Source organism: Styela clava, chromosome 10 (assembly GCF_964204865.1).
Source record: "Styela clava chromosome 10, kaStyClav1.hap1.2, whole genome shotgun sequence".
In the NCBI taxonomy this organism is placed as follows: domain Eukaryota; kingdom Metazoa; phylum Chordata; class Ascidiacea; order Stolidobranchia; family Styelidae; genus Styela; species Styela clava.
Genome location: NC_135259.1, coordinates 14,400,694 through 14,428,625, shown reverse-complemented (window position 1 = coordinate 14,428,625; position 27,932 = coordinate 14,400,694). Strand labels below are relative to the sequence as shown.

Below are 27,932 nucleotides of genomic sequence, written 5' to 3'. Positions count from 1 at the left end.
ATTATTATAAGTTTATCTGAGACAGAGTGAACCAGAATCAGACTTCATTGCACTAATTGAATTACTAATCTTTTCGGATTTTATATCGAATTTAGCCATTTTGTTGACATCTTTGCCTTTCACTAATAATGCATTGTCAGTGGCAAATGCCTCTAAATTAAATGCTGTCACATCAACCGTTGAGAAATTATTTCCAAATTTAGTCCACTGATTTGTAGAGGGAGTATAAAATTCAATAGAAGTATGTAGATCAAATCTTCCGCACAATAAACCACCGAGAGCAAATATTTTGACAGGCAAACAAGAAGCAGCTGCTGCTCCATTACAACGTTCATACAACATATCATCAATCCTGTCCCAATCCTCATCAAATTCTTTAGCTTGCTTCTCAGTACCTTCCCCACCAAGAGCATAAATATGATCAGAAGATGCAGTGACCATAACCCCTTCTCCTAGTTGATGGCCCTCCTGTTCCTCAACCCAAGTATTTGTCTCAGGAATGAATTTTGAGAATTTTTCAGGCTCAATCAGGACTATACAACCTTTGAAAGTCACACATTTATAGTTTGAAGGTTCACTTTCCAAGTTTGCTAAATTTTTCCACATTCCACTGGAATATTTTATCAAACTTTGTTTGTGAAAAACGTATATCTCTTTGTCGATGCAAACGACATCTCTATGACCTCCTGAAAATTCTTTAGGTATTTTTGTAATCCTGGATACTTCAGATCTTTGGCAATTAATGTTATACAACATTCTACCATGTTTTGGTAACAAGACAATGTGAGGAACTGGTTTACAGAAACCAGATTCCGCAGCTGATTCTGTTACTGGTGCCATAGCGATATCAAACTGATTTCTTTCGTTCAGTTTGAACTTGGTCGTTGACAAAATTCTTCGGTAAATCAGCAAGACTAATGACACGCAGAAGATGAAGAAACATTGACGTACGATTTTCCATGTCTGCTTTGACCCATTTGACAGCAGCTTTCCACTTTAAAATTTCTCCTTCACCATAAGTGCCAGATAAGGAATTCATATACTTCTGAATTTCATCTAACGATTTTTTCTGGAAATCTTCTGTCGAAGTCATTTTATCAAAATTCTCAGAAATGTATTTCTCAATCTGTTTTTGAGAATTTACATGATGATATTTTTGAGCCAACTCCTTGTAAAAAAAACAGTTTTTTGGATCCAAATTTTCTATCAAATACTCGAAATAAATGTCAGAAAGCTCTGTCAGATTGAAAAGCTCCGACACATGAATAAGAAAATTAGGAGAATTAGTGGAAAACAGCACTTTTCGGGTATAAATGAATTTTACACATTTTTTGACAGATTCTGGATCCACATCCTGTAGCTCAACAAACCCATCTTTTCTTTCTTTACTATTGTGAGACAACATTTTATCAAAATAGGATGAAGATGCTGCAATAACATTTCGATGAACATGGATTTTCTCATCTCCAGCTTTGATTATGAAGTCACAATACTTTTCTTCTTGCCTTTGCTTTTCTAACATTATCAGTAGATCCTGTGGTGGACTTTTACTTTCTCTTTCATTCGCCATGTTTTTTTAACCAACAGCTTTTGGAAATGCTTATATATATATATTTAACAAACTTGTTGATATTTGCTATATCAAACCTAAATTTTTTTCATTGAAAGCAGCAATAACGCAAATAGGGTTAGTAAGGGTTAAAGAACAAGTCTTAAACTAAATAAATATTTAGTCTTATCATTCTGTTTCATCTCAGATAATGAATCAGATATTATTCCGACACCCATCCAATAGCAGATCAAAAACAAAAAACACTGAACACACTCCTGGATAATTTCAAAGTACTGGTTACATTAATATTGATTTAGGTACTTAAATGTACAAACACACTCAGGTATTTATCATTCTGACAGTCAAGGCAATAAAACCAACAATAATGTGCTTCGTGTTGTGGATTCAACAATACAGCTACCATTCTTACTGAAACAGTCATATATCGAATCTGGTTTAGTTGCGCAAAGAGATGTGTGAAAGTAACAGATATCTTAGTTGTGTGATATTTTGACAGCCAAAGACTAGTGAAATTTAGGTTATTTTGCGCAGCAAAAAAGGAAAATACAGATATTTTTGCAAAATGATGAGGAAACCAACCAAGAAGTTATCAAGATTGTAATTGGCATGTTGGCCACCACTGGTATAAAGCATCAAATATCTATAACTTTCAATGTCGAAGGGCATGAGGAATTGTTCGATACCAGCCATATTATTATTAGCTTCTCTGAACAGGATTTCTCTACCAACTTCGAAGTGCATGTTAATTTTACAGGTTATTTCTTATATGTTTAGCAAAGTTCATTGTTTCATAAAATAAACATAGAAGCATATTATCGATTGTATATTGTATTATTTCAAGTCAAGTATCATGTTAATTTATTATTTGATAAGTCCAAACAGAGACCTGGACTCTGTTAATGTGATTGGTTATGAATTAACATTACCTAGCTCAACAAATCAAAACCCTTTTGCTGGTCCTTCTATCATTCAAAAAAATTCATTCCACTCTTGTATACATTTATTCAAGATAGATAAAAGACACTGACTCATTTATTTCAATCAAAATTCACTGCAAAACTTGTTTACATTATTGCACAATGCAGGTTACTTCAACATCGCATATTTTTCTACTTCGCATCACTGGCCTAAATTGTAAAGTATCGTTTCGCATGAATTAGAAATTGTAGAACGCCTCACTGGAGATAAATACCTACCCGGTTAAGAACGATTGACTTAGCTATTTTTAGCTAAGGGTACGAAAAAATTATCATTTATTGTCAGTCATCATATTTGATATTGTCGATATGATATTAATATAATTTTTGGAATTCTGTTGATGTTAAAAACCTCAAAACCACTAGTGCAGGTTCTATTGCAATATGAACATTTTACCAGATAATTAATATAGAATTCACAGATATATTAAGCAATTTCATCAAGAATAGGCATTGGACATGAAAGCTAAATAATTACTAAACCATAAAATTCATATTTACAAGGGACAGACAGACGATATAGAAAGGCCCAGTAGCACCGTGAAAAGGGTTGATGCAGGCTAATATAACAAGAAACAATTAATTAGAGATTTTCTTTAATGAGCGCTCCCTAGTTAACAAGTATGAATGAAGTGTGAAGAAGTGCATATTATCAAGCAAATATATCATTGCATCAAATTACTATAGTTTATCAGAGACAGAGTGAACTAGAATCAGACGTCACTGCAGTAATTGAATTACCGGTACCAATCTTTTGGTTTTTATATTGCATCTAACCATTTTATTGCCATCTTCACATTTCACAAATAATGTGCCGCCAGTCGCGAATGCCTCCAAAATAAATGCTTCTAGTGATCGCCAACAGGTTGTATAACACACCTCAAAGTGTACCACATCGTATGTTGTTGGGTATACACTAACACACGATATGCTATTTAAATGCACCGAAAATGGCAGTGGTGTGTTATATCTATCTAACCTATACGTGCTAACTTATGCACAACGTCTGTCTGGTATTTTCTGATATCTGCTTTTCCTAATGACATAATCCCTTTTAGCAGTTTGATACCTTGTTAACAATACTCACGTAATCTGGGAAGCGTCTGTCACAGGACGAAAAAGAATAATAGAATGTTGTTTTGTCTGTTTTTTACTGATATGTGCTGTCAGGTCAATTCTGTTGTTATTGTGGTAATAATTTCGAGCAGAATATACATACATTACATAACTCCATCAATATCCAAGTTTATTTGAGTGTAACATCAAAAACATAATGTAATATATAGACGTTGGGACATAGTTCAGCAGCAGTTGTTATTTGGGATCATTTTATAAAGGTTTGCAATCAGAGGCACATGGTTAGTGTGGCGTGTTGACGTCTATATTTACATGATAGGCTGTTACATGCTTCAAGCTGAGAATTTATTTATTCCAGATTTTTGAAATGTCTGCATAGAATTAGAATGACAAATAACAAAAATCATCAAAATGCAATAATTGACAATGTATGAAATTTATATTTACAAGGGTCAGACAGACGATACAGAAAAGCTCACTGGTGACATGAGAGTTCGATGCAGGGTAATCAGTCAACAAACAACCATAATTAAATATTTTCTTCTAATGAGTGTTTAATAGTTAACTAGTATGAACAAAGTGTAAAGTAAATTTTATAAGGCAAATAAATTAAGTGCCGTCACATCATCCAAAATTTTGTACACTGATTTGTAGAGGGAGTATAAAACCCAATAGTAATATATTGGTCAACATTTCTATGACCCTCTGAGAATTGTTCAGATATTTTTGTAATCCTGGATACTTCAGTTGTTTGGCAATTAATGTTATACAACATTCTACCATGTTTTGGTAAAAAGACATGTGAGGAACTGGTTTACAGGAACCCGATTATGTTACTGGTGCCCTAACGATATCCAACTTATTTTTTTAATTTTTTCAAAGTGTGAATAGACTCACTTAACATCTTTATCAAATATAATCTAAAATCCTCATAATCTTTCATTAAAGGTCTTGGTATTTGACAAAATTCACATGATGATATTTTTGAGCCAACTCCTTGTAGAAAAAACAGTTTCTTGGATCCAAATTTTCAATCAAAAACTCGAAATACATGCCATAAAGCTCTGTCAAATTGAAAAGTCATGACACTAGAATAAGAAATTCAGGAAGAGTTAGTGGAAAACAGCAATTTTCCGGTATAAATAAATTTTACACATTTTTCGACAGATTTATCAAAATAGGATGAAGATGCTGCAATAACATTTCGGTGAACATGGATTTTCTCATCTCCAACTTTGATTATGAAGTCATAATTCTTTTCTTCTTGCCTTTGCTTTTCTAATATTATCAGTACATACTGGGATCAACTTTTACTTTCTCTTTCATTTGCCATGTTTTTTACCTTACTGCTTTTGAAATACTTTTATGTGTACCAAATAAACTTGTTAAAGTTTGCTAAATCAAACTCAACAGTTTTTGATTGAAAGCAACAGCAATGCAAAAAGGGTTAGTATCAAAGAACAAGTGTTAATAAACTACGGTAGATGCATATTTAGTCTTATCATTCAGTCCAACTCGGATCAAGAAGCACATAACAAAAAATATAAAACACTGCTGAAAGGCACATGTAGGATACCAATGAGCCAGTTGGATCGATATTTATTTAGGTACTTGACTGTGCACAAAACACTCTGGAATTTATCATCCTGACCATGGAGGTAATAAAACCAACAATCATGAGCAATATAAAGCTTCATGTTGTGGATTCAACAATGCACCTACTCTTTTTGCTGAAACAGCCTATATATAGGAATCTGGTTTAATTGCACAAAAAATGTGAAAAAGTAACAGATATCTTTTGTGACATTTTGACAGCCAAGTCAGTTAAAGAATAGTGAAATTTAAATGATTTCAAGTACCAGGAATCAAGTTTAAAGCCTAGATATTTTTGTAACATAATGATTTTCGAAACAATAAGTTGGAAAATAATTGTTTTTTTTTCGATTTATGGATTTAAAAACAGAGTAAAATCAATATTTAAATCAATTTAACTAACAATCATGGGTGAAGAGAAAGAAAGCAAAACCTATTCAAAAAATCTGTTATCTTCATTAAAAAGGCAACAGAATGGAACTAACTATTGTGATTTCATGATAAAGGTTGGAAAAGAGGAATTTCATGTTCATAGAAATATTCTTGCTGCAGCTTCACCTTATTTTGATGGAATGTTATCCAATGATACAAAAGAAAAACAGAATGGTTACATGGAAGTCAATGACTTAGACCTGGATGTGGTGAAACAGTGTGTTGATTTTATATACACTGGTAAAGTTGTACTAACAATGGATAAAATAGAAAACCTAATTTTTGCTGCAGATTTGTGGAAACTATGCGACCTCGTCGATACATGCTCCGAATATTTGTTGGATAATTTGAGTGTTGAAAACTGTATACAGTTCGCAAACTTGACTCAGGCATATAACCAGAAAGATTCAAAGCAAGATATAAGTGATTTTATCATTAGAAACTTTAAAAGCGTTATTGAAAGGGACGAATTTTTGACAATAAATAAAAAGGACTTGTGTGCCTTTATCTCCAAAGTTTCAAATGAAGTCTTAAAGTGGAATGCTGCTACAAAGTGGGTAAAAGTAGAAAATCGTGAAAAAGAATTTGTTGATCTATTAAGAATAATCAAGTTAGAAGAATTATCAAATGATTTTATCAGAGAAAACGTTAAAACAGAGCCTCTTATGAATGAGTCCATGGAATGTAAAGATTTACTGATAGATGCTATGCTTGAAACCAGGAGTGAAAATTTAGAGATACAGAAAACATTTCTGCAGGAAGTAGAAGGGTCAAATGAAATTGATGAAAATGAGGGACCCCAGCCTTACTTTGTGGTACTTCGTGAAGAAAGTCGCATCCTTCATAAATTTAACTGCAACAAAAAAGATTGGTCACAGATTGTGAGAATACCAAGATGTGTATCTAGAGAAAAACCAGATATCATTTCAATAAACAACACTATTTATTTGCTCCATGGAAAATATTTGAGAAAATTGAATGGCAAAGAATGGATAAATTTGGCATCCATGTCTCATGAGCCTTCCTATTTCAGATGTGTTACTTTCAAAGGCTTCATATATGTCATTGACAGATGGAAAACTTCGTCATATAGCCTAGAAGAAAATACATGGACTGAAGATATGGAAGGTTGTGGGTTGGGGCGAGGATTTGCAGTTACAACGTCAGATTCATACATTTATGCGATGGGAGGTAAAGAAACAAGTAAACAAGCTGAAGAATTTGACATAAACACGAAAAAGTGGGAACCAATTACAAGCATGAGGGGTTCGAAACATTTCTGTTCAGCAATATGGTTCAATAACAACATCTGTGTTCTTGGCGGTTATAGCGCTTTGAACTCAAAAGGGATATTATGTTGGTGGATACTCATCCTCTGAAGCTTATACAGTTTCAGTCGATAGCTGGAGCAGCATAAACGGCTGGAGTTTAGATAAACAAAACACCAAGGCATTTATCATAAAACAGGAAATTTATCTGATTGGTGATAGCAACTATGTAACAGTGCTATTCATGTCAGGTGGAAAAAACGAGATGAAAAATAAAGATGTCGGTGGGAATTGCTCTCCTATCGCATGTCTAATTTATGAATGAATAAAACCTGATTGGGAAATCATTTTGATATGATTATTTTAATTGATTAAAAACAATTTAATATACGGTAGTATAAAGCAGTGGTGGCCACCTGTCTTTGATTGAGATAGACTGAAATCTTCATAATTCCATGCAATCAATGATACTGGTCAATGATAAAGTCTTAAAGAAAAAGAATCAGTACCACAAACCTTTATCAATTAATTTTCAATAAATTTTCTGACGATTCTCGAAAAAAAGGCAAATAGCTGTTTTTTAGGTTCACTCAGTAACATCTCTGATTTGGAGTATTAAATAAATCAAGTTCTGAAAACTGACTTCAAAAAATAGCAGGGCAAGAAATAGCAGTACTGGCACTGTTGCATCAGGATCATCTGATTTTGATTAGCCTGTTCGGTGCGAAAGCTCGATAGCAAACACACTTATATTGGTTTAGTAATAAGGTGCTACATCAGGTTTTGACTTTTGTTCCAACAGATTTAGTTAAGTATTATAGTACTTCTTTTTAGAACACAAAACAGTAGCGAATACTGATTAAATGCAATTTTTTCCAAGAAGTTATCAAGATCGTGATTGGCATGTTGGCCACCTCTGGTAGCCTATACAGCATCAAATATCTATATCTTATAATGTCAAAGGGCTATCAGGAATTGTTTAATAACAGCAATATTATTATTGAGTTTTTCTAACCACTTTGAAGTGCATGTTAATTTCACTGTTTTTTCTATATGTTTAGCAAAGTTCATCGTTTCATAAAATAAACATAGAAGCATATTATCGATTGTATACTATATTATTTCAACTTCAAGTCAAATATCATGTTAATTCATTATTTGATAAGTCCAAACAGACATCTGGAGTGAAGTTACTCTACAAATCCAAGCTGTGATTGGTTATGAATTAATATTACCTAGCTCAGCGATTCAAAACCCTTTTGATGGTTCTTCTATCAATCAAAAAAATTAATTCCACTCTTGTATATATTTATTCGAGATAGATAACAGACACTTACCGGTACTTATTTATTTCAATTAAAATTCACTGCAAAAGTTTTTTCATTATTTTTGAGCTATGGAGAATCTGAGGAACAGTTGGTTATGGGGCACAATGCATGTTATTTCAACATCGCTTATTTTTCTACTTTGCATCACTGGCCTAAATTGTAAAGTATCGTTTCGCAGGAATTAGAAAATGTAGAAGGCCTCACTGAAAATAAATAACTACCTGGTTAATAACAATTGACTTTGGACTAAGGTACAAATAAATTATCATACAATGTCAGTCACCATATTTTATATTGTCGATATGATACTAATATACCTTTCGGAATTCTGTTGAGATTAAAGACCTCACAATCCAATAAACAACTAGTGTAGGTTCTATTGCAATATAAATATTTTATCAGATTATGGATATAGAATTCACAGATATATCACAACTTCATCAAGAATCATCGAAAAATGAAAACTAAATAATTGCTAAACCATTAAATTCATATTTACAAGGGACAGACAGAAGATATAGAAAGTCCCACTTGTGACGTGAGAGGCTCGGTGCAGGGTAATAGGACAACAAACAACCATAATTAGATTCTTTCTTCTAATGAGTGCTCCCTGGTTAACTAGTATGAATGAAGTGTGAAGTGCATATTATCAAGCAGACACAATATTGAAAAATACAGTTTGTATCAGATTAACATAGTTTATCAGAGACAGAGTGAACCCGAATTAGACTTTATTGCAGTAATTAAATTACCATTCTGTTTGGCTTTCATATTGAATCTAACCATTTTGTTGCCATCTTTACATTTCACAAATAATGTGTTGTCAGTCGCTAATGCCTCCAAAATTAATGCTTCTACCTCAGGGTTTAGAAAAAGTGTGAAGTGAACTTTATTAAGCAAATAAATTATTGAACAGTAAATTATAGCGTATATCAGCTTACTATAGTTTATCTGAGACATAGTGAACAAGAATCAGACTTCATTGCAGTAATAAAATTACCAATCTTTTTGGATTTTATATCAAATTTAACCATTTTGTTGTCATCTTTACATTTCACAAATAATGTGTTGTCAGCCGCTAATGCCTCCAAATAAAATGCTTTAAGCTGCCATATTGGGAAGTCACCTCCAAATTTTGTCCACTGATTTGTAGAGGGAGTATAAAACTCAATAGAAGTATGTTGACAATAACCTCCTATCAATATGCCACCAACAGCAAATATTCTGACAGGTAAATGGGAAGCAGCTGCTCCACCATTACAATGTTCATACAACATATCATCTATCCTATCCCAATTCCCATCAAATTCTTTAGCTTGCTTCTCAGTACCTTTCCCTCCAAGAGCATAAATTTGATCAGACGAAGCAGTGACCATGACACCTTCTCCTAGTTGATGGCCTTCCTCTTGCTCAACCCAAGTATTTGTCTCAGGAATGAATTTTGAAACTTTTTCAGACTCAATCACCAATATACAACTTTTGCAAGTCAGACAGATATAGTTTGAGGGTTCACTTTCCAAGTTTGCTAAATTTTTCCACATTCCATTTGAATATTTCATTAAACTTTGTTTGTGGAAAACATATATCTCACTTTCGATGCAAATGACATCTCTATGACCTCCTGAGAATTCTTCAGGTATTTTTGTAATCCTGGATACTTCAGATGATCGGCAATTAATGTTATACAGCATACTACCATGTTTCGGTAACAAGACGATGTGAGGAACTGGTTTACATGAACCCGATTCTGCAGCTGATTCTGTTGCTGGTGCAATAGCGATATCCAACTGATTTCTTTTATTTTTCAAAGTGTGAATTGACTCACTTAACACATTTATCAAATATGTTTTAAAATCGTCAGATTCTTTCATTAAAGGTTCGGTTTGAACCTGATTTTTTACAAAATCCTTCGGTAAATCAGCAAGACTAATGACATGCAGAAGACGAAGAAACATTGAAGTACGATTTTCCATGTCTGCTTTGACCCATTTGACAGCAGCTTTCCACTTTAAAATTTCTCCCTCCCCATAAGAAGATAAAGAATTCATATACTTCTGAATTTCACCTAAAGATTTTTTTTGGAAATCTTCTGTTGAAGTCATTTTATCAAAATTTTCAGAAATGTATTTCTCAACTTTTTTTTGAGAATTTACATGATTATATTTTTGAGCCAACTCCTTGTAGAGAAAACAGTTTCTTGAATCCAAATTTTCAATCAAATAGTCAAAATACATGTCAGAAAGCTCTGTCAGATTGAAGAGCTCTGAAGCATGGATAAGAAAATCCGGGGAATCAGTAGAAAACAGCACTTTTCCTGTATAAATGAATTTTACACATTTTTTGACAGATTCTGTGTCCACACCTCGAAGTTCTACGAACCCATCTCTTCTTTCTTTACTATTGTGAGACAACATTTTATCAAAATAGGATGAAGATGCTGCAATAACATTTCGATGAACACAGATTTTCTCATCTCCAACTTTGATTAAGAAGTCACAATACTTTTCTTCTTGCCTTTGCTTTTCTAATATTATCAGTAGATCCTGGGATCGACTCTTACTTTCTCTTTCATTTGCCATATTTTTTCAACCAACTATTTTTGGATTGCTTTTGGAAATGATTATCTATACATATAATAAACTTGGTCAATTTTGCTATATCAAACCTAAATTTTTTTTATTGAAAGCAACAGCAACGCAAAAAAAATAATAAGAGTGTTATAAATATTTACCGTAGTCCCTTTATCATTTTTATAAATATTCATCATTTTGCCTCTGAATCAGATTATAAAGCAGATAATAAGAAAGATCATTCCAATACTCATTTAACAACAGACCAAAAACAAAAAAGCAATGTGGAAACACTCCTGCATGATACCAAAGTACGGGTTACTTTAATATTGATTTAGGTACTTGAATGTGCAAACACACTCTGGCAGTCGAGGTAATAAAACCTACAATAATGAGCAATGTGAAGATTTGTGTTGTGGATGTGGTGTTTACCAAAGGTGAACATAATTCTGGTGTATACAAAACGAGCCATGAATGACAATTCAGATCCAAACCAGACATGAGTTATGGGTCTTAATTATCGCAGGGTAGTAAACACAACCGGATATTCACTGCTATATAGGACATCATATACAGTAATTAAACCAACAATTATGAGCAATATAAAGCTCAAGTTTGCGGTTTCGGCAATGCAGCTTTCATTATTTATTGAATTCTGATTTAATTGTACAAGAAATGTGAAAAAGTAAAAAATAGCTTGGGCAACATTTTTACAGCCGAGTCAGTCAAAAAAAAGTGAACTATGATTGATTGGAAGAAGCAAGCAAGTTAAATACAGATATTTTTGTGAAAAGACAAGAAAATGAAAAACTTTTAATTATTTTCCCAGGTTGACAAAGCTATTTTTTGAATTCTTGATTTTCGAAAAATTAAGTTAGAAAATGGCAATTTTTTTTTTCATTTTATGAATTTAAAAACAGGGTAAAACTATCATTGAAATTAGTTCAAATACCAATCATGGGTGGAGAGAAAGAAAGCAAAACATATTCAAAAAATCTTTTGTCTTTATTAAAAAGGCCAGTTGGAAAGGAGGAATTTTACGTTCATAGAAATATTCTCGCTGCAGCTACATCTCATTTTGATGAAATGTTATTCAATGATATAAAAGAAAAACAAAATCGTTAAATGGAAGTCAATGACTTAGACTTGGATGTGGTTAAACAGTGTGTTAATTTTATATATACTGGCAAAGTTTTCCCAACAATGACTAACATAGAAAACCTGATTTTTGCTGCAGATTTGTGGAAATTACGCGACCTCATCATTATATGCTTCGAATATTTGTTGGATAATTTGAGTGTTGGAAATTGTGTACAGTTCGCAAACTTGACTCAGGCATATACCCAAAAGAATTCAGAGCAAGAAATAATTGATTTCATCATTAAAAACTTCAAAAGCGTTATTGAAAAAGACAAATTCTTGACAATAAATAAAAAGGATTTGTGTGCCGTCATCTCCAAAGCTTCGAATGCAGTCTTGAAGTGGAATGCTGCTACAAAGTGGGTAAAGGTACAAAACGTTCAAACAGAGCCTCTTATGAATGATTCCACAGAATGCAAAAATTTACTGATGAATGCTATGGTCGGAACCAAGAGAGGAAATCCAGAGATACAGAAAACATTTCGAGTACAAGAAAAAACAATAGAAAAAGATTCAGAAGTTGATGGAAATGAGGGCCCCCAGCCTTACTTTGTGGTTCTTCATGTGGAAAGTTGCATCCTTCACAAATTCAAATGCAGCAAAAAAGATTGGTCACAGATTGTGAGAATACCAAGATATGTATCTGAACAAAAACCAGACATCTTTTCAATAAACAACACTATTTATTTGCTCCATGGAAAATATTTGAGAAAATTGAATGGCAAAGAATGGATAAATTTGGCATCTATGTCACATGAGCCTCCCTATTTCAGATGTGTTACTTTCAAAGGCTTCATATATGTCATTGAAGGATGGAAAACTTCGTCATATAGCCTAGAAGAAAATACATGGACTGAAGATTTAGAAGGTTGTGGATTGGGGCGAGGATTTGCAGAAACAACATCTGATTCATATATCTATGCAATGGGAGGTGAAGAAACAAGTAAACAAGCTAAAGAATTTGATCCCAATTTAAAAATATGGGAACCAATTAAAAGCATGGACACCTCAAAACATTTCTGTTCAGCAACATGGTTTGATGAGAAGATCCATGTACTTGGAGGTTATAGGTCTTTGAACAGATATGGGCATATTGATTCTTGGTCATCCTCTGAAGTTTATACCAATTCAGTCGATAGCTGGAGCAGCATGTATGAATGGAATCTGAAAAAAACTAACATCAAGGCATTTATAATAAAACAGGAAATTTATCTGATTGGTGATAGCAACTATGTAACAGTTCTATTCATGTCAGGTGGAAATTACAAGATGAAAAATATAGATGTTGGTGGGAATTGCTCTCCTATCGCATGTCTAATTTATGAATGAATAAAACATGATTGGGAAATCATTTTGATAGTATTTAAAAACAATTTAATATACGGTAGTATAAAGCAGTGGTGGCCACCAGTCTTTGATTGAGATAGACTGAAATCTTCATAATTCCATGCAATCAATTAATTAATCTTTTTCTGACGATTCTCGAATCATAAGTTCAAAATGACCAGAAAAAAAGGCAAATAGCTGTTTTGTAGGTTCACTCAGTAACATCTCTGATTTGGAGTATTAAATAAATCAAGTTCTAAAAACTGACTTCAAAAAATAGCAGGGCAAGAAATAGCAGTACTGGCACTGTTGCATCTGGATCATCTGATTTTGATTAGCCTGTTCGGTGCGAAAGCTCCATAGCAAACACACTTATATTGGTTTAGTAATAAGGTGCTACATCAGGTTTTGACTTTTGTTCCAACAAATTTAGTTAAGTATTATAGTACTTCTTTTTAGAACACAAAACAGTAGCGAATACTGATTAAATGCAATTATTTCCAAGAAGTTATCAAGATCGTGATTGGCATGTTGGCCACCTCTGGTAGCCTATACAGCATCAAATATCTATATCTTATAATGTCAAAGGGCTATCAGGAATTGTTTAATAACAGCAATATTATTATTGAGTTTTTCTAACCACTTTGAAGTGCATGTTAATTTCACTGTTTTTTCTATATGTTTAGCAAAGTTCATCGTTTCATAAAATAAACATAGAAGCATATTATCGATTGTATACTATATTATTTCAACTTCAAGTCAAATATCATGTTAATTCATTATTTGATAAGTCCAAACAGACATCTGGAGTAAAGTTACTCTACAAATCCAAGCTGTGATTGGTTATGAATTAATATTACCTAGCTCAGCGATTCAAAACCCTTTTGATGGTTCTTCTATCAATCAAAAAAATTAATTCCACTCTTGTATATATTTATTCAAGATAGAAAAGACACTTATTTATTTCAATTAAAATTCACTGCAAAAGTTGTTTTGATTATTTTTGAGCTATGGAGAATCTGAGGAACAGTTGGTTATGGGGCACAATGCATGTTACTGCAACATCGCTTTTTTTTCTACTTTGCATCACCGGCCTAAATTGTAAAGTATTGTTTCGCAGGAATTAGAAAATGTAGAAGGCCTCACTGAAGATAAATACCTACCTGGTTAAGAACAATTGACTTTGGGCTAAGGTACAAATAAATTATCATACGATGTCAGTCACCATATTTTATATTGTCGATATGATACTAATATACCTTTCGGAATTCTGTTGAGATTAAAGACCTCACAATCCAATAAACAACTAGTGTAGGTTCTATTGCAATATAAACATTTAATCAGATTATGGATATAGAATTCACAGATAATACTCAACTTCATCAAGAATCATCGAAAAATGAAAACTAAATAATTGCTAAACCATAAAATTCATATTTACAAGGGACAGACAGAAGATACAGAAAGGCCCATTTGTGACGTGAGAGGCTCGGTGCAGGGTAATAGGACAACAAACAACCATAATTAGATTCTTTCTTCTAATGAGTGCTCCCTGGTTAACTAGTATGAATGAAGTGTGAAGTGCATATTATCAAGCAGACACAATATTGAAAAATACAGTTTGTATCAGATTAACATAGTTTATCAGAGACAGAGTGAACCCGAATTAGACTTTATTGCAGTAATTAAATTACCATTCTTTTTGGCTTTCATATTGAATCTAACCATTTTGTTGCCATCTTTACATTTCACAAATAATGTGTTGTCAGTCGCTAATGCCTCCAAAATAAATGCTTCTACCTCAGGGTTTAGAAAAAGTGTGAAGTGAACTTTATTAAGCAAATAAATTATTGAACAGTAAATTATAGCGTATATCAGCTTACTATAGTTTATCTGAGACATAGTGAACAAGAATCAGACTTCATTGCAGTAATAGAATTACCAATCGTTTTGGCTTTTATATCAAATTTAACCATTTTGTTGTCATCTTTACATTTCACAAATAATGTGTTGTCAGTCGCTAATGCCTCCAAATAAAATGCTTTAAGCTGCCATATTGGGAAGTCACCTCCAAATTTTGTCCACTGATTTGTAGAGGGAGTATAAAACTCAATAGAAGTATGTTGATAATGAGCTCCTATCGATATGCCACCAACAGCAAATATTCTGACAGGTAAATGGGAAGCAGCTGCTCCACCATTACAATGTTCATACAACATATCATCTATCCTATCCCAATTCCCATCAAATTCTTTAGCTTGCTTCTCAGTACCTTTCCCTCCAAGAGCATAAATTTGATCAGACGAAGCAGTGACCATGACACCTTCTCCTAGTTGATGGCCTTTCTCTTGCTCAACCCAAGTATTTGTCTCAGGAATGAATTTTGAAACTTTTTCAGACTCAATCACCAATATACAACCTTTGCAAGTCAGACAGACATAGTTTGAGGGTTCACTTTCCAAGTTTGCTAAATTTTTCCACATTCCATTTGAATATTTCATCAAACTTTGTTTGTGGAAAACATATATCTCACTTTCGATGCAAATGACATCTCTATGACCTTCTGAAAATTCTTCAGGTATTTTTGTAATCCTGGATACTTCAGATGATCGGCAATTAATGTTATACAACATTCTACCATGTTTCGGTAACAAGACGATGTGAGGAACTGGTTTACATGAACCCGATTCTGCAGCTGATTCTGTTGCTGGTGCAATAGCGATATCCAACTGATTTCTTTTATTTTTCAAAGTGTGAATTGACTCACTTAACACATTTATCAAATATGTTTTTTAAAATCGTCAGATTCTTTCATTAAAGGTTCGGTTTGAACCTGCTTTTTTACAAAATCCTTTGGTAAATCAGCAAGACTAATGACATGCAGAAGACAAAGAAACATTGAAGTACGATTTTTCATGTCTGCTTTGACCCATTTGACAGCAGCTTTCCACTTTAAAATTTCTCCTACCCCATAAGAACCAGATAAAGAATTCATATACTTCTGAATATCACCTAAAGATTTCTTCTGGAAATCTTCTGTTGAAGTCATTTTATCAAAATTTTCAGAAATGTATTTCTCAACTTTTTTTTGAGAATTTACATGATTATATTTTTGAGCCAACTCCTTGTAGAGAAAACAGTTTCTTGAATCCAAATTTTCAATCGAATAGTCAAAATACATGTCAGAAAGCTCTGTCAGATTGAAGAGCTCTGAAGCATGGATAAGAAAATCCGGGGAATCAGTAGAAAACAGCACTTTTCCTGTATAAATGAATTTTACACATTTTTTGACAGATTCTGTATCCACACCTCGAAGTTCTACGAACCCATCTCTTCTTTCTTTACTATTGTGAGACAACATTTTATCAAAATAGGATGAAGATGCTGCAATAACATTTCGATGAACATAGATTTTCTCATCTCCAACTTTGATTAAGAAGTCACAATACTTTTCCTCTTGTCTTTGCTTTTCTAATATTATCAGTAGATCCTGGGATCGACTCTTACTTTCTCTTTCATTTGCCATATTTTTTCAACCGACTATTTTTGGATTGCTTTTGGAAATGATTATCTATACATATAATAAACTTGGTCAATTTTGTTATATCAAACCTAAATTTTTTTTATTTTAATCATTATCATTTTCATAAATATTCATCATTTTGCCTCTGACTCAGATTATAAAGCAGATAATAAGAAAGATCATTTCAATACACATTTAACAACAGATCAAAAACAAAAAAGCAATGTGGAAACACTCCTGCATGATACCAAAGTACGGGTTACTTTAATATTGATTTAGGTACTTAAATGTGCAAACACACTCTGACAGTCGAGGTAATAATACCTACAATAATGAGCAATGTAAAGCTTTGTGTTGTGGATGTGGTGTGTACCAAAGGTAAACATAATTCTGGTGTATACAAAACGAGCCATGAATGACAATTCAGATCCAAACCAGACATGAGTTATGGGTCTTAATTATCGCAGGGTAGTAAACACAACCGGATATTCACTGCTATATAGGACATCATATACAGTAATTAAACCAACAATTATGAGTAATATAAAGCTCAAGTTTAAGGTTTCGGCAATGCAGCTTTCATTATTTATTGAATTCTGATTTAATTGTGCAAGAGATGTAAAAAAGGAAAAAATATCTAGGGCAACATTTTTACAGCCGAGTCAGTCAAAAAAAGTGAACTATGATTGATTGGAAGAAGCAAGCAAGTTGAATACAGATATTTTTGTGAAAAGATAAGAAAATGAAAAACTTTTAATTATTTTCCCAGGTTGACAAAGCTATTTTTTGAATTCTTGATTTTCGAAAAAATAAGTTAGAAAATGGCAATTTTTTTTTTCATTTTATGAATTTAAAAACAGGGTAAAACTATCATTAAAATTAGTTCAAATACCAATCATGGGTGGAGAGAAAGAAAGCAAAACATATTCAAAAAATCTTTTGTCTTCATTAAAAAGGCCAGTTGGAAAGGAGGAATTTTACGTTCATAGAAATATTCTCGCTGCAGCTACATCTTATTTTGATGAAATGTTATTCAATGATATAAAAGAAAAACAAAATCGTTAAATGGAAGTCAATGACTTAGACTTGGATGTGGTTAAACAGTGTGTTAATTTTATATATACTGGCAAAGTTTTCCCAACAATGACTAACATAGAAAACCTGATTTTTGCTGCAGATTTGTGGAAATTACGCGACCTCATCATTATATGCTTCGAATATTTGTTGGATAATTTGAGTGTTGGAAATTGTGTACAGTTCGCAAACTTGACTCAGGCATATACCCAAAAGAATTCAGAGCAAGAAATAATTGATTTCATCATTAAAAACTTCAAAAGCGTTATTGAAAAAGACAAATTCTTGACAATAAATAAAAAGGACTTGTGTGCCGTCATCTCCAAAGCTTCAAATGCAGTCTTGAAGTGGAATGCTGCTACAAAGTGGGTAAAGGTACAAAACGTTCAAACAGAGCCTCTTATGAATGATTCCACAGAATGCAAAGATTTACTGATGAATGCTATAGTCGGAACCAAGAGAGGAAATCCAGAGATACAGAAAACATTTCGAGTACTTCGGAAAGTACAAGAAAAAACAATAGAAAAAGATTCAGAAGTTGATGGAAATGAGGGCCCCCAGCCTTACTTTGTGGTTCTTCATGTGGAAAGTTGCATCCTTCACAAATTCAACTGCAGCAAAAAAGATTGGTCACAGATTGTGAGAATACCAAGATATGTATCTGAACAAAAACCAGACATCTTTTCAATAAACAACACTATTTATTTGCTCCATGGAAAATATTTGAGAAAATTGAATGGCAAAGAATGGATAAATTTGGCATCTATGTCACATGAGCCTTCCTATTTCAGATGTGTTACTTTCAAAGGCTTCATATATGTCATTGAAGGATGGAAAACTTCGTCATATAGCCTAGAAGAAAATACATGGACTGAAGATTTAGAAGGTTGTGGATTGGGGCGAGGATTTGCAGAAACAACATCTGATTCATACATTTATGCAATAGGAGGTGAAGAAACAAGTAAACAAGCCAAAGAATTTGATCCCAATTTAAAAACATGGGAACCAATTAAAAGCATGGACACCTCAAAACATTTCTGTTCAGCAACATGGTTTGATGAGAAGATCCATGTACTTGGAGGTTATAGGTCTTTGAACAGATATGGGCATATTGATTCTTGGTCATCCTCTGAAGTTTATACCAATTCAGTCAATAGCTGGAGCAGCATGTATGAATGGAATCTGAAAAAAACTAACATCAAGGCATTTATAATAAAACAGGAAATTTATCTGGTTGGTGATAGCAACTATGTAACAGTTCTATTCATGTCAAGTGGAAACTACAAGATGAAAAATATAGATGTTGGTGGGAATTGCTCACCGATTGCATGTCTAATTTAGGTATGAATAAAACACAATTGAGAAACAATTTTGATTTATAATTCCTATAATTGATTAAGAAACAATTGACTCTAGTATAAAGCATCAAATAATAAACCCAAGGAAAACGCTGGGATATGAGAAATATTTTCAATAACAGGTATATTTTGTGAAAAAGGGATTCCTCTAACCACCTTGGAGTTTATGTTATTCTACAGGTCATCCATTACTGTTTCATAATATGACAATAAATTTATACATAAAATTAATAAGTCCAAACAGAGATCTAGAGTAAAGTCACTCTACACAGGCAATATGCCGTTGGATATGATTTACTTTATTCAGCTTAACAATTCAAAATCTGTTTGCATGTATTCATCCTTGCATTATTCAAAATATTCACATGAGTAAACATGTACCTTCCTTATTTTATTCTGTACATTTTGAACCTTACTTAAGAACCTCTCCTGTTTTCATAATCAGTTTTTATTTATTGATTTTTATCAATAATTTGATCTGTTAGGCTGATAATGGAGTTGAAATATACTTATTCAAGATGGAAAAAAAAAAAATTCACTTATTCTAATTAAAAATTTGTTGCAAAACTTGATTTTATTCATTTGGAGTTGTGCAGAATATGAGAAACAGTTAGTCATGGGGCACAATGCATGTATCTTCAACATCAAACATTGTTTGATTTAGAATTACTGGCCTAAATTGTAAACTACAGTTGCAGTTCATAACTATGGTATCAACATAGCTGGATCTAACAGAAAAGTAATTATCAGTCTATGTCAGTCACTATATTTTATACCATGTATACACAAATGTAACTCTGTAACGTTTCGTCTGACCAAAATCAGACTTCCACAGACACGCAGTTTACAACAGTGAAGAGAAAAGAACAATCAATACAAGAGAAGAACAATCATAAACCGCATGTTGTTCTTTTCTTGTCATTGTTGTAAACTGCTTGTCTGAGGAAGTCTGATTATGGTCAGACGAAACGTTACATGAAATACATTTGTGTTAGTGTACAGCAGAGGACTCTTAGATTGCATAGTATGGTATCTTTATTCCTGCTACAGCATCCTTGCATTATACGCATACTAATCCACTAGCGTAAAGGCATTGAGGAAGGATTGGGAATTAGTCTCACGCAACCTATATTGATAACTATATTTTATATTGGCAAATGTTGATATAATATTAATACAATTTTAGGAATTCTGCTAATTTTTAAAGGCATTATAGAATTCAAGGATATCACGCCATTTCCAATATTGTAAATAGAATGAGATCCCACACTTTAGTGTACTCTGGTTTTGCCTTTTACAAATGGACATATATACCATTATAGATGTACAATTTGGACATCCAGGAAAACATAAGATGAATTTATACGTGGTATTGGAAAAAATCGAGCCATTTTTTAACTACTTACTTTTAACTACAATATCAAGAACTACCCAATACAAACCAGTTAGGTAAATAATAACTGAATGCTTATGCCCGTTTAAATTCTCGAAATTTATTCTCTAAAATGATCTTCAGTCAATTCACCTCCAGACTGTATTGTTATTCTTATTGTGTATCGTTTCAGCACCGACTGTCCATGATGCTCTAGAAAATTTGCTTTCATAATGAAATGATTAAATAGAGTTTGTTCAAATATTGGCATTGTGAACAATAGGCTTTCTTGCTCAGCTATCTCTTTCTTGCTCAGCTCTATCATTATTGATTAGACCAGATGATACCACAGTCTAGCATCAATGTACAGATATTAGACAGTACGATATGAGAGGTATCAAAAGGAGTCAGTGTGTACATTTTAAGGTTGCTTGTTTCAACAGTGTTGATTCCAAGTGTATCAAAAATTTGAGCCTTCAAAATCAGTTGTGAAGGGTAATTTTTATTCACTTCATACAAAAATAGGTAATGAACTGATAAGAGGCAAGTAACAGAAAACACAGGCAAGGTTGTTCAAAAGCCCAAATGTGTTACTAGATTTTGGAATATAAAAGTCCAATATACTCTTATCCTGTTTTATCGCTCGATCATCTGATTACTAATCATATTTAAAACAGAACAATGGCCTAGCTTCAGGGGAACCCAGAGTGTAAAGTGGGCAGGAAATGCAGTACAGGAAGAATATCAGTCCTTCCAAATCCTACTAGATCCCTACATATTTTTAGATAGTAATGTCTGTTTATACGGTGTCTTGTTCACATTGAAAGGCAATAGAAAGCACCGTAAGAAAAAAATTAACAATTCTGATAATGATATTACGCTATTCTACCAACAACTATGCAGGCAATCATGAAATTGTTTAAATATTATGCAACAATGTGGAAGAATTGTAACATGGTTCAAGTTGACAATAATGATACAGTATCTGGAAAGATCACACACACCATTGAAAAAAGATTTAGCCCATATTTTCACCCAATAATAGGTCACAAAATGGATATTGAACTATTATCACTCAGATAGAGTTAGAGTTACTCCTGTGAGCCAGAGGGAAAGGTCTCTTTAACAGGGGAACGACATAAATAATGAATAAATAAAGCTTATGAATAATGTATATTGAATTTACCCACTCTTTAATATCTCGGTGCATTTTAGGATGATATAGAGAGTTTAATTTACTAATTAACTTGAGAAAAACTTATTCAAAATCAAAATAAAACTATGGGTGGCTCAGTGAGTGTTGAAGAGCGTGAGAAGGAGAATCATGCCAAAGACATTTTAACTGCTTTGAATGCACAGAGACAAGAAGAGGCATATTGCGATTTTGTCATAAAAGTTGGCGAAGAAGAATTTAAAGCTCATCAAAGCATTCTTTCTGCTTCATCTCGATTTTTCGAGGCGATGTTGTCTTCGGATATGAAAGTAAAAGAAGACGGATTTGTGGAAATTTACTGCCTTGATGCCAAAGCTTTCAAACATTGCATTGATTTCATTTACACTGGAAAAGTTGTTTTTAACTTAAATGAAACAAATGATCCGAAACAGATGATAGATGCTTCAGAAAAGCTTGAACTAACCGGCCTTACAGACGTATATTTCAAGTACTGGAAGGATAAGTTGACAGTACAGCAGAGTTTATTGTACAAAGAATTGGCCCAGAAATACTCCAGGAAAGAGGATGAAGAATATCTAGAAAACTTTATCATCAAAAACTTTTCTGAAATAATGCAACTTGAAGATTTCAAGAACATCGATAAACAGCAAATGATCGACTACATACGAAAACTTTCCGATGAAAAGCTGAAGTGGGAGGCAACAACAAAATGGATAGATGGAGATATTGAAAATCGCAAAATAATACTGGTCGAGCTCTTGGACCTAATCAACATTTTAAAACTTCCTAAAGGCTTCATCGTTGACAAAATTCTCCAAGAACCAATGATTCAGGAATCACATGAATGTAAAGATAAACTCATTATGTCGCTATCTAGATGAAGACTTTGACTAATACATTCTATCATGCTCACATCATGCTTGAATGTATATATAAAATTTAATTATCCATCTCATCATTATGTAAAATGAACCAATAATCATTAAATATTAATTTTTTCAGAAGAATATTAATGCAATTGAAAAATTTCTTAGTTAAACAACATTCAAGGCTGACATTGACAATAATAACAAAACTGCATTGCCTGCAGAGTGAAAGCATAAGCATAATAATATTGAATTTAAAATAATGAGAGTTTTTTGGCCTGCCGAGAACACTTAGAATAAATATGTCGAGCCAATGTCGACAAGTGTGGAGTATCAAAGCTCAACAAGCACCACAAACTTGTGTACTCAATATTAAAATATTATCCAGAAATCGGCTTCTAATAGGTCCTTGCAATATCTAACTAGTGCCTTTCATTCATCTGTGTCTGTCATTGGCAAAATATTATCACAAACGACTGGCGCATTAGCTATAGAATCGCAACATCAGGCAATGTTGAATGCTACCTTACAAAATTGAATTTGTTGTCGCCTGTCAATGAGCGTATTTTAATCCATTAGCACGGTGTGCAACTTGCCAAACCCGAAATTCAAATCCATGATACTGAATTATCACAGATTGATATCAAGTTTCCAAATGTCCTAAAGATGGATCTGAAAATATCTGTGTTATTTCCTTTGTGGCTCATAATTATTCATATATGAATATAGACAGACCTTCAGTCTGGTGAATTTCAACATACTCTTCGGTGTCTTCACAGATAAGTACTTGCGTAGATCTGTTTATACAACGCTTTATACAACTTTTACTCTGAACAAAGCTCCGTAAGAGCATCCATTACCAGGTAAAAAGCTACTATATTTTGGCAGGACTGGGGTTTTAAATAATTCTGTTCAAAATTCACCTTTCTTCGAATTTATACCTGCATGGGCGGATCAACCAGCGATCTGGATATTTTACACACCCCTGGCACAAATCCGTCAACAAATTAGCCACAAGACATTTAGATATAAAATTGAAATACAGCACAATGAAAAACAAAGCTATGTATGTTGTGTCATGTGTGTAATCCCAAATCATCAATATAGCACAACAAATGACGATATAACCTAATAAAGACAAACACTGTTATAACGATAATTCCTGAAGCCGTTTGCCAAACCTCCTCAGAGGTTATTTTTCAAAATATAAACATTTGCTTAAAAAAAGCCAAAAAATAATATATTTGCAAAATTTCATGATTCCAGTTTACACACTGTACTTTTAAAGCTGCCTCTTCTTTCTGAATAGCCACCACAGAATTACTATAAGAAAGCTTCCTGATTCGCTCCTCTGAGTTCTAATCCTGTCACTAATCAAATTAATTTGAAAATTGATAGTTATTTAAACCAGGGGTGTGCAACCTGCGGCCCGCGTGCCACAAGGAAATATTGTGCGGCCCGCAAAGAACTGCCAATTCTGAATGGTTTGCGGCCCCCAAGATGAATTTTTAATTTACGGTAGTTTAATCTGGTACGTGCAAGTGTTTAATCCCTTTGCGCTGCAAAGCCTATACCCGAGTTCAATTTATTATCTATGTCGTTGCAATGCCTTTTTTGTGCCTGCAACTACCAGAAAGCCCATGTTAAATAAAAATTGTGATCTAGTTATTTGTATCTGGCCTTCCTGTATTAAAGGTTGCGAACCCCTGATTTAAAACAATGTAGAAGTGGTTCGATAAAAAGTAGTACATACCTGTACATGTATCTTCTATTTTATACTGAAGATTGAGCAGATGGAAACATATGACACATGGCATATGAATGGGTACATATTAAGTTAGTAATTATGAGTCTTTGCTTTATTGAAACCAAAAGTGAACAAGCACATTTACTGATACCTGCTTTTAACTCTGTTCCTCTCAGATGATCCCAGAGCGTTGATCTCACTAGTTCCATGTTCTTGTCATGTTTAAGTGAACTGTCGTGTCCATATGAGCTCCCTCTCTTTCCACATACAAATTCATCCTCACCCACTCCACTAGCCATGCTTAAAAGTATGTCAAAGTAGAGAGAAATCTGTAAAAAAAGATGTACAAAAGTAAGAATAGAGAATTATTGGTAAAATTCTATTCTAAGGACAGGTTCCCAAAAATTGATCAGCGAAAAACTTATCAAAATCACTATCATTTGCAAATAAACAACAAGGTTTAGGGAGAGAAATTTGTAAAAAATAACGACAGCTATGCAGAAGACATCGACATTTTCAATACTAGAATTCAGAATCCATTTATTAGGCCAGTCGTAAAAGGAGAAAATTGACTTTTTGTTACAAAATACAACACACCAAAACGAATCCTAAGCCTATTAATAAATAGATGATAAGGAAAAAAGCAGGGTTCTCGTCGAATAGATCTCCCCCATTCAAAACAGGATGAAGCAAAAAAAATTAAAATGAAATGTGGGAGATTTTCTTCTTGTTTCAAGTTAAAACATTCGAAAAATTTCCATATTGTAACTAAACATTCCACGGGATGTGGTCCATAGTAAAATTTTTATATATATTTTTATTATTTTGTAATTTTTTTATTTTTTTTACTTGACCTATGTTTTTACTTTTTTGTCGACCTTGAAGAAAGACACCACATGCGATAATAATAAACCACAGTCACTCAAATAAAAAACGTCAACTTGTGTTGGACATTGTTCTGCTTAAATCAATGTCAATTCAACATAAACCAAAATGCATAAAATAAAAATATGTAAACTTCGCTCAATAAAATCACAAATCACCATAATTAAACGGTACTTCTCGAGTTTTCACAATTTGGCCAAGTTCATTTTGAAGAGTTATAAAATCCACCTATTTTATTAAAAAGCACTAGAAAAAAAAAATTTGATAAAAAAGTCACCTGTATTGGATCTACACCACTATCGATTCCCATGTAAGTGCAGGCATTAACAGGAGCATTGTTGTGTAACGAGAGAAGTTTAACTGCTGCCTATGAAAATTAAATCATTTTTTATGAGCCAAAATGTCATCTTCTATTAAACAAAAACATTCAAATAAATGTCTGAATAAATCACAAACTCTTAAATAAGTTCCAAATGCCCACTGACTTAACAACTATTTATGATTCCACTGATTTCTATGATTGATGAAAAGATAAAAACAGTAAGGGTGAGGAGAATAAACATACACCTTCATGTCCTACATTACGCACAATCTTTGAATATCTCTAATTATGATTAGAACTTTTAGAAGATATAACCCAATCAATAATTGGTTATTTTGATTTGCATATGAACTCTAAATGCCCAGAAAGACGATCAAATTAGCTGAGAACATGGAAGTTTTGAATCGAATTCATACAAACTTGTCTTACCGAAGTTGAAAAAAAGACAAATCCTGAAACTAAAGAAACCATATCGCCTGCTATTCCATCACCTTGAGACTCAATCAAACATGATCTAACATTCTCCTCAGTACCTTGATATATGATATCAACCACAGATCCCTGGTCAACAAAGAAAATATTGTTTGTATTTTCACTAAAATTCTTTACAGTGTGTTCATGAAGTTGGTAAAAGAACTTCGATGTGGTTTGTACATTGTACAACTAATGGAGGCCATATAGAAGTGTGTTAAAATAAAGAAAAAAAAACTTGAATAAACAGATTAAAATAAAAAAAAGCTGATCAATTAAGATGTATTAGGAAACGAATTCATAAAGAAACTTTAATTCTAATAGACTTAATAAACACCCTACATAAAACTATAAAATTTTCAAAATGTCATATTTTAATACATATTTTTTGATCATAACTGAAAAACCTGCATATTTGAAAACAATTCAAAACTGGTTCTACAGTTGTTCCTAGATTATTTTTAGAATTTTTTATTTTATTCAATTCACGTTATTCATTCATTTATTTACTTACTTCATTATTTACTTCAAAATCAAGTATTCCAGGCAATTGGGATTTGTCAAATTTGGCTCTGTGCTAGGCACAAATATACTGGTGATAATGTTTGCATGGTTTTTGCGTCAGAGTTTCAAAATCTATTCAATCTAATATTCTACACACAGATATATAGTTTCACGAAAAATTCACCTTTTCATCTATTTTATAAACTCCATGCCTCTTTGCATATTCTACTGTAGCTGGTACAGATATACAATGTATACCAGATGAAAAATCTTCGTGACTAACATCTGGAAATAGAATTTTATGAGTACGTTGTGCAAGCATAATTATGTACCATAATATTTGCAATAATGTAAGAATATGTTTACATATAGTAATAGGGAGATTCAAGATATAAAGTAGTTTTCGAAAACCAAACATTTCATGATACATCTCACACATACCATAATTTAAAGAAAACATCTGAAGAAGGAGTTAGACATTGTAGAAGAAGACTTGTAAGATAAATATGTATAATATATGCTATACCGTAATTACAGGATGTCCAAAACAAATTGATTATTCGAATTCATTCTAATTTCATTATATTCTTTATAGTAAATCTTTGAATTTAAGAATAATTTAAAACATTCTCATTAAAAAATTAAGGATTTTGATCCATCTAATCGCAAGATATCTCACCTTCTAATAAACTACCCAGAGAAAACAAAGACCTTTATATTTATTCGTTTCAGCCATGATCAACACGAAGATATCATGATTAGGGAATATTCTAAATGAACTTGCCCCCAATTTAGAATGTATCCGATATTTCATATTCAAAAAAAATTTCGAATGTGTTCGAAATAGTGAAATATTCGGGTTTGTGCATCCCTGGCATATAAAATTGTATTTAAACTTAGGATTGAATTTTGCTATTTATCCCAGAAGAAAGAAATTGGTAACATAAATTACATACGCCAAACCCATATGACCCCCTTCCTAATTGCCTGCCCTGATAAGTTGATTTTTACGGTGCATGAAAGTGGGACAAATGATTATGGTTCTCCAAACCAAGCATTCGAAGAGTAATTTTATATCGCAGAAGAGCATATATAGTATTAAAATTTCAGTGTTATAGAATAGGATTTTCATTGTATCCGGGGAAGATAATAGAGTTGACAGGACTACTCAATAATATGGCATATCACAAATTTTTGAGCGATTTAGTAAGTAGTTAACAAAGTGTATGAAATATGGACAAATGTCAATCAACTTGCACATAGTTAAATTGAATTAGAATTGTGATATGCTAATCTAGGTTGGGTAATCAGCGATACCATGGCAAACCATTCCAAACGCTTATCATGGTGCA

At 32.8% G+C, this 27,932-nt stretch overlaps 2 protein-coding genes across 2 annotated transcripts in view; one reads left to right on the top strand and one right to left on the bottom strand.

The window, feature by feature from the left end:
• The window catches only part of LOC120338241 (L-fucose kinase-like), a 49,733-nt gene that overhangs the window by 18,102 nt on the left and 3,699 nt on the right, over positions 1-27,932 (bottom strand). Inside the window, exons 7-10 of the mRNA XM_078117012.1 lie at positions 26,765-26,865; positions 26,035-26,166; positions 25,561-25,650; positions 24,550-24,727 (exon numbers count right to left, since the gene is read on the bottom strand). Of these exons, the coding sequence (XP_077973138.1) occupies positions 24,550-24,727; positions 25,561-25,650; positions 26,035-26,166; positions 26,765-26,865 (501 nt within the window). The remainder of the gene's footprint in view (positions 1-24,549; positions 24,728-25,560; positions 25,651-26,034; positions 26,167-26,764; positions 26,866-27,932) is intronic.
• On the top strand, positions 5,614-8,180 carry LOC120338245 (kelch-like protein 12). The gene has a single exon (XM_039406203.2). It carries the CDS (start codon positions 5,628-5,630, stop codon positions 7,029-7,031), a length of 1,404 nt encoding a protein of 467 aa, XP_039262137.2. The 5' UTR covers positions 5,614-5,627; the 3' UTR covers positions 7,032-8,180.

Bases quoted from the DNA above. Each gene is read 5' to 3' on its own strand.
- LOC120338245 (XM_039406203.2), top strand. From the start codon at position 5,628: ATGGGTGAAGAGAAAGAAAGCAAAACCTATTCAAAAAATCTGTTATCT.